This window comes from Guillardia theta (genome assembly GCF_000315625.1).
Source record: "Guillardia theta CCMP2712 unplaced genomic scaffold GUITHscaffold_222, whole genome shotgun sequence".
In the NCBI taxonomy this organism is placed as follows: Eukaryota; class Cryptophyceae; order Pyrenomonadales; family Geminigeraceae; genus Guillardia; species Guillardia theta.
The window spans coordinates 63,418-73,220 of record NW_005434454.1 but is presented as its reverse complement, the minus strand read 5'-3'; the positions used below and the strand labels follow the sequence as shown (position 1 = coordinate 73,220).

Sequence of the window (9,803 nt, the reverse complement as noted above, 5' to 3'; positions counted from 1 at the left end):
ACCCGACGGCATGCGAGGTAAGGAGGGAAAGGAGGGAGAGGAGGGAGAGGAGACAGAGGAGACAGAGGACAGCAAAATGAAAGTGGGATGCATGTTCATTAACTTGATATGAATGGCTGTCCCGTGCGCTTACTTCATTCGTGCAGACTTGTCCACTCTTTGACAGCCTCACTGAGAAAGACCCGAGATCAGTTTGTAAGATCGCATCCATAGTCCCAGAACCTCTCTGTTCGTCTGCTTCTAAGCATCATTGCCATGGTCTCTTCATATGAATTGGCATCGAACTACTCTTACTCTCCCAAAAACATGGTCGATCAAGCTCCAAATCCCATGGTCTACACGACCCTTTTGAACTCTTCGCTCTACAAGATGGAAAAACAGCCCAACACCGTGCAAGCTGTTCCAATGCAGTACCAGGGCCTCAGCTATCAAGGCCGCCACTCCTTTGCCCAAATTAGTCCCAAGAACAACTTCATGGAAAGGAGCAACCAGCTTTCAAGCTATGAAACTCAACAAGCTCGCCCGTACAACACTGAGCAATACCCTCACCTCGTAATGGGCTATCCCCAGGCTAGATACGTGCAGGAAAACTACAATTCAGCAGAGATTGCCAGGTCATACACGAATTCGAGTCCAGCGAACTCCTCGAACTTCTTCCCGGTCGATAGACGAAATGTGTTGCAGAACAGTGCACCTTCAGCGTATTACGCACAGTCTTATCCTAGAGCGGCTCAAAGCATGCCGAATCCAGTCCGAGTCGATGTATCAACTGTGACACCAAGCACTTCCCGCCCGATGGAATTCGGTGGACAGAATTACTCGAGCAGGAATGCGATGAGTTTCCCTACCCCCGTGCCGATGCAAACGCCAAATGTCATGCCGAATTCTCCACATGCTTCCGATTTTCAGGGACAGACATTCTCAAGGTCAGCAAATGTCCCGCACGCTATGAATATGCCTGCCAGTCTTCCTAGTACGATTTCAGACAGCACGAATTACTCCAAGAACTCACAACCAAACAGCTCAGGGGCTTGCATGGCACTCATTCTGCGCAAGCCTAAGGAATCCATCCATCGCTTCCAGTCCATTTGCTGGAACGATGAATTCTACGTCACCAATCCAACTGCAATTCAAAGGATAGCATTGAAGTTTGAACATGTTCTTGACCCTTCGTTGCTGCTTCAGAGTCTTGATGACGTCGTGAAAAAATTTCCGACGATCACGAGCAAGATTTGTCATTATCAAGGCAAACTCTGTTTTCATCTTGCCTCTGAACAAGTCACGCTTCGAGTAATCTTAGTGAAACCCCACATCCTATCGGACATGAATCAGTGGTACAACGCATGCAATGAATACAGGCCTGTCTCGAACGAATCCACAGAGCGGCCTCCTCTCTTCCAGGCTTTCATCCTACTCAGCAATGATCCCAGTCACGGATGCGTCTTTGTCGTTTGTTTCGATCATGTGCTGGGAGATGCCATCACCTATGGAATCTTCTTGAACCACTGGTCTCAGGAATACTCGTTGCTGAAAGAAAAGTTTGGAACAAATCTTGCCAGCTCGCTCAGCAACTTGCCACCATGTATGTATGAGAGACCCTCGATGCCTCCTCCGATCACACCGCCGCACCAGATCCGAATGCTAAGGTACGAGCTCAATACTCAGTTTCTGAGCACGGTCAAGGCCCAGTACTGCTCGCCAAGTGATCGACTGAGCACCAACGACATCTTGATGGCGCAATGCGCCTGTGCGTTAGCACCGCATCGCAAGGGCCCGCAGGCGATGCCATATGCTCACATCATCGTCTTGACTGACAGGCGCAAACGAGGACTGAGCGAGGACTTCTTCGGGAATGCCGTGGTGGACATCAACGTGTACATCTCTATGCAGCTGCTGCTTGAAGGCAACGTGTTGGCAGTCGCGCGGGATATCCGCAAGGCAGTAAACAACGGCCTGTACATTCTCGAGCACAATCTGCCCAAATTCAACGAGGAGAAGCTTGCAGCAGAGAAGTCACCTTACCCGAAGCTCTTCGTTTGGAACTCGTGGATGCGTGCCGGAAGGTCGATCCTCGACGCCAAGTTCGGGGAGGAGAAAGGCGTCCTCCGCTTCGAATGGCTCAATCTCCTTGCGAACGCAACTCCCAACTCTCCCGAGGTCATCCTCGCCTTTCCGGTAGCTCAACCATCGGGAACCATGGCCATCCAGATCTCGTCGGAGAACTGGGACGAGTTCAAGAGCATCGCCAAGTACTGGGGCGAAGGCAAGCAGGTCGGGCTGGACCATCTTCGCAGATAGCACATGGCCTTTCTCACCGAGCAATCACGATGTATGAAAGCGGATCTCAAGTTTTCTGTTATCTTTATGTCAAGGTAGGACAATTTATTGTCAGGTTTTTTCCTCAATCCCCGTAGAATTTTCGAAGGATTTTTTGAGCTTGTTCATCTTTCTAAAATTTCTTCATCAATGAAACATCAAGGATTGAAACATCCCCCGCTGCAATTCACCTCAACCCTCATTGCCGATATTTGCCGTCTTGCTCCTGCTCCCCTTCGAGACATTTTCCTTGGAAGGTGTAGACGGATGTTTTGACCCTCCAGCTGGACTAGAGCTCCTCTTCTCTTTGGCAGGACTTGCTCTTGGTGACGCACTGGACGTCTGCAGGTGATTCTCTACGAACTTCATCTGGTAACTTCGTCAGCTACCTCTCACACGCGCATCCAGACTGTACCGTCCTCTTGTGGGCTACCTCAAGGTCATGTTTCTCCTTCATTAGCCTTGCATTATCTTCTTCGAGTTGTTGTACCCTCCTGCTCAATTCCTCCATCTCTCTGTTTTTCTCACCATCCTCCTACAGTCCTGTCAGGCAACAGCCCTCCCACCTTGGCACGTTCCCTTACCTTCGTTGCCTCGCTACCCCCTGCTACCTGACTTGTACAGCTGCCTTCCGCACGCTGCTCCTGAATCTCCTCGCTATCTTGAAGATCTTAGAAAGTTTCCATCAGCAACGAATCTCATTCAGACATTGAGACAATCTCCATCAAGAAAGAAATTTTGGCTATCAGCACGAGACTACCAACGGCTCCATGTGAAATCAACAACAAGGTTGCTGGTCTCACTTGATCCTCGTTTGTCCTCCTCTTCGCTTCCAGTCTGCATCGTCTTCCGTTGGTCAGAACATCTTTGCAAGGCAGAGGAGAGCTGCAAGAGAAGATGAGGAGTGAAAGAGGCACAGATGAGATGTCAGTTGCCTTTGAATGTCGTTCTAGAAGCTGAAGTGCCTCCTCTAACTGCTTCATGAGGAAACCTTTCTTCTCTTCGCTCTGTACGAAGGCCTGTCTCTGCTTGTACAACTCTGCTCGAAGAGCTCGGTTCTGCGAGGAGAGAGTAAGGCATGTAATCATGAAGGAGACAGCAAGGTTGCCTGGATGCAACATTGGCAGGAGGGGCAGCGGGTAGGGGAGAGGATTGGAAGTTCATCGATTTCATGTGTCAAATCCCCTCCTTGCCGACCTTGATCGTAGCGAAGATCGACAAACTTCTGCATCTCGTTCGGATACAATGTTTCTGAACTCCTCAGATTCCTCTTGTTGTTGAGAAACATCTCTTGATCCGTCTTCCGCTATGAGCCGGGTTGCCTGACGCACTTATGAATGATCATAGCATTCCCTTCTCCTCACCTCACCTTCTTTTCTCGTTGTCCCTCTGTTTCCCCGTCATTGCTGCAATCCCAACCATCTCAAGCTATCCATGATGAACTCCAACTATGAAGGTAACGCTCGGCTGACAAGTACAGTTACACCACATCTGGGCGAATCAAAAGAGTTTCATCAACTTTGTCTTGATCTCAACTTCTTTCACTTCCCAGGCTCAAACCCTCCACACCTCACTGATCACAACAAGAGCCATTCACGTAAATCTATGGCACAAGGACGATTCTTTAAGCGCATACCTCCCTACTTTGCTATCACAGCCTGTCACTATCTTTGGTTCCTCTCCTCCTTTCCTCTGACAATCGCCGCTCCCCCGCCATGTCGGATCACGTTACAGGGCCGGGGCGCTACGCCTCCCCTGAAACCCAGGTTCCGACATCTGCGACGGTACACTGGCATGATGCTACGCCGCCGCTACGGGAGTTCGAGCCGCTCCTCTTAGTACCTCCTCCACTCACCGTGGCACGGCGATGACCTCCCGGACATGGTTTACCGCCTGCACCATCGGCTGCGCCGGGCCATGGTAAATGTTCTCCCTCAGGGCTCGGATCCTACAGGGTAGTACTACCGGGTAGCCTAACTTTGAGTACAGAAGTACCGGTAGTACCTCCGGGCTCATACAGCCACATCGGCTGAGTGGCGCCCGGGCCCGTGGGCCAGTGTCACCGGGGGCAAGTCGACTCTCCTGATTCAAGGTCCTCAGGCTCGTAAGTACGGAGTACTGATTTTCAGTAACTTAAAAGGCTCTGAGTTACTGGCAAGTGGCAGTGGGCCCCGCCCGGCCCGGAAACCCCGGGCCCGGCCCTGACTGAAGCAGCCCGGCACAGCCAGTACTGTTTCAGTGACTCTCAAAGTTAAGTTAAAAATCAGTACGGAGGACAGTACTACAAGTTAGTACAAAGTTTCAAAGTTCACACGGTTCAAATGTTGAAACGAAAGTTTGGATGGTCAAAGTTGATAAACGTTGAAAGTTGTAGTTGCAGCCAAAGTTGCAATGGCGATGGGGCGCATGGGGTGGCGGGAGGTCGGGCGAGGATGCCGGCGAGGGATGGCGACGATGAGAAGAGAAGACATGCCAGTGATCGTGAGTGCTGTGAGAACACCCATCGGAAGGTGAGACGATACCTCGTGCAAGAACAAACTTCACCCTGCATGCGCTATGTCTCAGTTGCACACTTCCTGTTTCAGTTGCACAGTTGTAGTGGTTTGGAAGGGAGGCATCGGCCTGTCGACAGATGAGCCAGACATTGATCATGCTCTCTGTGCAGTTTTGGCGGATCTCTCTCTCAAGTGAAGGCTCCGAAGCTGGGGTCTGAAGCCATCAAAGGAGCGCTGGGCAAGATAGACCTCCCTGCCAAGTATATCGAGGTAGACATGTTGAACAGCTCCTCAACTTGTCGTTGACGAGGAGCCGTCAGGAAGTCTATATGGGAAACGTCTGCCAGGCAGGAGTCGGTCAAGCGCCAGCCAGGCAGGCAGCCATGGGAGCTGGCCTACCGCAGGAGACGATCTGGTACGCGGGCAAGTGCACTGATCCGTGCTCTGCTTACCTTGGTGGCAGCACCACAGTCAACAAGGTCTGCGCGTCAGGGATGAAGTCCATCAGCCTGGCAAGCATGGGAATCATGCTCGGGCAATGCAGCGCTGCTGTCGTCGGTGGTTTCGAGTCCATGAGCAACGCGCCATACCTGATCGACAAAGCAAGATTCGGTTGGGTTTCGCCAACATGAAGCTCGTGGAAGTTATCTGATACGTGTACGCTAGGAGGTTATCGGTATGGTGATGGAAAGCTTGTCGACTCGCTCATCTTTGACGGTTCGCTCGCTCGCTCGCTCGCTCCCACCGAGTATGAGAGGTGTGCACAGGGCTATGGGACCCTTATGGGGACCATCACATGGGGATCTGTGCTGAGAAATGCGCCAAGGACTTTGCAATATCTCGTGAAGAGATGGTGTTTGTGATGTACGACATGGAAGTTTGTTTGATGCTTGTTTGCTGCTCTAGGACGATCATGTGGTCGAATCTTACAAGCGCGCAATCAATGCGATTGAGCATGGACATTTCGCAGAAGAGATTGTTCCGGTACAGGTGTCGTAGGTTCGAACAACCGTCGACATGATGCCGATGGCCAGGTCCGAGTTATCAGCCGTGCAGGAGAAGAAATCGTGATAGAAGACGAGGAACCGAAGAAGGTGAATCGATCGTCAGCAAAGGGTCGAACTGAGGAGGATTGTGCTCACTCTGTTCCCAGGTGAAGATAGAAAAGATCGCACAACTGAAGCCGGCTTTCAAGCCAGCTCCTGAGGTGAGAGGAAGAGACACGCTCCCCAGCTCAACAGATCACAGGGGAAGGTGACGGCAGCAAACTCGTCCTCGATCAACGACGGGGCTTCAGCCCTTGTGGTCATGTCGCAAGCAATGGCGAGAGTAAGTCCCGCCCGTCCTGCCCCTCTCATCCTCTTGCTGTTCCTTCATTGGCAAAGCGACAGGTTGTTGTAAGCGAGAATTTTTGTTGCAGGAGCTCAACCTCAAGCCTCTCGTTCGGATCGTCTCCTTTGCAGACGCGGAACAGGTTTGCATGCTCTCTTTCTTTTAAGTGCTGACAAGAAACAAGGCTCCTATCGACTTCACAACAACTCCTTCACTTGCCCTTGCCAAGGTCCACAACCCATCCTCCTCTTCTTCCTCTTCCTCCTCTTCCTCCTCTTCCTCCTCCTCCTCCGCATCATCATCATCATCATCATCATCATCATCATCATCGTCGTTGTCGTCGTCGTCGTCGTCGTCGTCGTCGTCGTCGTCGTCGTCGTCGTCGTCGTCGTCGTCGTCGTCGTCGTCGTCGTCATCGTCATCGTCATCGTCATTGTCATCATCATCGACAGCGCTGTTCTCTCTTCTCTGCTACCACTCCTTTCTTCAACATCACAACATAATCTCACTCACCCCGGAGTCGGCTCGTTCCCTGACTGTTCCACTGAGATCATTCTACAGGCCTTCAAGATCGCTGGTATGGACAAGCATGACGTTGACTTGTTCGAGATCAATCAGGCTTTCTCGGTCAGACGCTTCACGTTCTCGTCCCTACCTGCCCAACAATCCCTCCTCCTCTCTACTCCACCTTTCCTTCCCCATCCTCCTCTTCCCCTCCCCTCCTTCTGCTCTCATCCCCTCTGCTTCGCTGACTGCCACCGCATCCAGGTGGTCTCCATCGCCAACCAGAGGATCCTCAACATCGACCCCAGCAAGGTTGACATATCGGGAGGTGGAGTCGTGCTGGGCCATCCCATCGGGTGCTCTGGAGCTCGTATCGTCACCACCCTCATCCACAACCTCATCAGGACGGACAAGACGATCGGAGCAGCCAGTGAGCTCAGCGAGTTGGCGGTGGGTGGGGGTTGAAGTTCCGCAGGCATCTGCAACGGAGGAGGAGGAGCGTCCGCCATCGTCCTCGAGAGGGTTTGACCCTGCGACAAGGAAGCCGCTCTCGAGTTTTTCCCTGCATGTCTCCTTTGCAGCAGCTCGTACAAGGCGGGGGATGGAGAATTCTTTTCGTAATTTACAGAGGAGGCGTACAAGGACGAGCATCGGCTCTATCGACGATTGAGCGAGGAAAGTCAAAGAGCTATCGAGGTCACTGACACGCTATCAAGCCTTCGGCATCCCTTTCATGCACTGTCATAAAAGCTTCAGCCGCCAACCACCTCCTGTCCTCCTCTTCCTCCTCCTCCTCCTCCTCCTCTCTCACCTGCTCCAACCTGTGCCTTGCGAAGGTGAAGTAAGGGAAGGAGGCGCTACCCATCGACGTCCCCATATTGATCGCCCACAGCCCCCAGTACAGATGGTTAATCGACAGGAAAATCTTCACCTCCTGCAGCAGCCCTGCCACCTCGCTCTCCACCTTGTCGCTCCCGTGCAGCTCACGGAGGTAGTGCGAGCAGAATCTCGCCATCTGCTGCTCTGTCGGGAACTTGGAGTAGTCAGGCCGACCAGTGTCTGTACCTCCTGCCCACTCGTTGAAGTGGTTGGCAATGTCGAAGGCGCTGTAGTTGGCCCCGCCGTACTCGAAGTCGATGAAGTGAAGCTTCCCGTCCGCCAGCTCTTGCAGGATGTTAGCAGCGAGAAGATCATTGTGGCAGAACACGACGGCGAAGCTGTCCTGTATGGAGCTTTCAAACTCCGCGATCCTTTCCTCGAGCCACTTCAACGAAATGTCAAAGTCTGGCTCCAGAGACACCATGTCGTCGTGACTGCCCCTTGCCTGCACCAGCCACTGGCGCATCTGCGTGAAGAGAGTCGGTCTGCTGCTGTCTTGAGGGAGCTTCATGGTCTTGTGAGTCTTGGCCAACTGCTCTGCAATCGCGCGCGATATCGTTTCTTCGCTCAGGTCGTCACATGTCAACGTCTTGACGTCCTCGTAGTACTCCTCGATCCTGCCGTTCTTGAACCTTCCATAGCACTTGGGCCCCAACCCAGCCTCCCAGAGCTCGACGAAGCATTTGGTTTCTGCCACTCTATCTATCATCCCGCCATCTCCGAAAACCCTCAACAAAACTGATCTGGGTACGTTGCCACCTGCTGTCTTTGCCATACAAACTCTGAATAACTTGTTGGTGATGCCTCCCTCGACAACATGAACATCGTCATGGTGTAGAGCTTGAAAACATCTCACATCTTCGCCAAGGAAAGGCCACAATCTCTGCACGACCTCCTGAGCAGATTGAAACGGGTGCAATAGGTCGAATTCTACATCCAGGATAGGAAGTTCGTCGTAGGAGCAAACCATGATCCTCTCCTTTTATCTCTCTTCCTCTATAGAATATCCTGCTCCTCCTGCTCCTGCTTCTCCTCTTCCTCCTCCTCCTCCTCCTCCTTGGTGCTAACCTATCCTGAACTTTCGTGCCGTCAGCAACGAGGGCGTGAATATCTGCCTCTGGGCTCCCTTCCTGCTACAGTCTTCTCCTCCTCCTCTCCTGAACCTACTCTCCTCGTGCTTGTTCTGTGATGTGTCCTCGTTCGCGTCCTCTTTCCCTTTTGTCTTATCCTCCTCCTCCTCCTCCTCCTACGCTTGACTGAGCATGCACGCGTCCCGACATTCCCCCTTCCGGTCTGCCGGCTTCTGGGTACTCGCTTGCTAGGCACTGTGACTCCACTCAGAGTGACGTTCACCCGGACGGTGACCAGGCTTGACGGTGGCTGACCGCACGTGACAGCCGCCGGCCCGGCCCGACCGTAACCGTGACTCGTACAGTCGCCGAACCGACCCCGGGCCCGCCGGACTCCGGGCTCTACCGTACTAAGTGGCCACCTAGCCAAGTTCAGGAATCGGAACTGACTCGAGTCCCGGTGCCACCGTCAGTCGAGAACTGAGCACTAAAGGCAAAATGATGCAGCGGCACTGTTTCAGAAGCCAGAGACCGGCGGATCCCGGCTAGAGATTCATTGATAGGATTACATAGCTTAGTTGTCCTTGACTCCCCACCGATTGACCGACCGCGCCATGTGCTCTGGTGGAGGCGCCTGGCATCGCCCGAGTCATCGGATGGCTGCAAGAGGGAGAAAAGAAGGGAGCAGGGAGCAGGGAGCAGAGAGACAGGGAAGGAGGAAAAGGGGTGCAGTGGAGCCCAACGAGTCACCTTGAAGTCATAATCGTTGAACATGGTGGAGGCAATCAGGGCATGAACCCAAGGAGTGACAGGCTCTGAATAATCATACCCAAGATAGATGATCCTTCCCTGCTCTCAGAGTATCAGAGCACAACTTGATCCCCTCCTACAAGCCTCACCGTTCCCATGGGGATCTCGAAAACTACCGATGTGTCCTCAGCCTAGCTCATCAGTCAGTGACGAACGAGGAGGAGGAGGAGGAGGAGGAGGAGGAGGAGGAGGAGGAGGAGGAGGAGGAGGAGGAGGAGGAGGAGGAGGAGGAGGAGGAGGAGGAGGAGGAGGAGGAGGAGGAGGAGGAGGAGGAGGAGGAGGAGGAGGAGGAGGAGGAGGAGGAGGAGGAGGAGGAGGAGGAGGAGGAGGAGGAGGAGGAGGAGGAGGAGGAGGAGGAGGAGGAGGAGGAGGAGGACAATTTTTCTGAACTGAAATC

General features: G+C 53.0%; 4 protein-coding genes across 4 annotated transcripts in view; 2 read left to right on the top strand and 2 right to left on the bottom strand.

The window, feature by feature from the left end:
• Positions 1–255: 255 nt before the first annotated feature.
• GUITHDRAFT_121297 (hypothetical protein) lies at positions 256–2,298 on the top strand (the record flags this gene model as incomplete). The annotated part of the gene is made up of 1 exon (XM_005819468.1): positions 256–2,298. One exon carries the CDS (start codon positions 256–258, stop codon positions 2,296–2,298), a length of 2,043 nt encoding a protein of 680 aa, XP_005819525.1.
• Positions 2,299–4,785: 2,487 nt separating this feature from the next.
• On the top strand, positions 4,786–7,408 carry GUITHDRAFT_160324 (acetyl-CoA acetyltransferase; the record flags this gene model as incomplete). Its single annotated transcript, XM_005819467.1, has 15 exons — positions 4,786–4,826; positions 4,982–5,081; positions 5,132–5,226; positions 5,275–5,423; positions 5,478–5,528; positions 5,579–5,664; positions 5,718–5,795; positions 5,846–5,905; positions 5,965–6,005; positions 6,053–6,140; positions 6,232–6,285; positions 6,328–6,372; positions 6,705–6,770; positions 6,912–7,077; positions 7,123–7,408. 15 exons carry the CDS (start codon positions 4,786–4,788, stop codon positions 7,173–7,175), a joined length of 1,173 nt encoding a protein of 390 aa, XP_005819524.1. The 3' UTR covers positions 7,176–7,408.
• Positions 7,409–7,458: 50 nt separating this feature from the next.
• GUITHDRAFT_43422 (hypothetical protein) lies at positions 7,459–8,334 on the bottom strand (the record flags this gene model as incomplete). Its single annotated transcript, XM_005819466.1, has 1 exon — positions 7,459–8,334. A coding segment is annotated over one exon (876 nt), but the record flags the coding sequence as incomplete, so codon positions are not given.
• A 780-nt stretch (positions 8,335–9,114) lies between these two features.
• The window catches only part of GUITHDRAFT_156301 (hypothetical protein), a 3,721-nt gene continuing 3,032 nt past the window's right edge, over positions 9,115–9,803 (bottom strand). The window contains exons 16-18 of the mRNA XM_005819465.1: positions 9,496–9,537; positions 9,347–9,445; positions 9,115–9,230 (exon numbers count right to left, since the gene is read on the bottom strand). Of these exons, the coding sequence (XP_005819522.1) occupies positions 9,171–9,230; positions 9,347–9,445; positions 9,496–9,537 (201 nt within the window). The 3' untranslated portion in view covers positions 9,115–9,170. The remainder of the gene's footprint in view (positions 9,231–9,346; positions 9,446–9,495; positions 9,538–9,803) is intronic.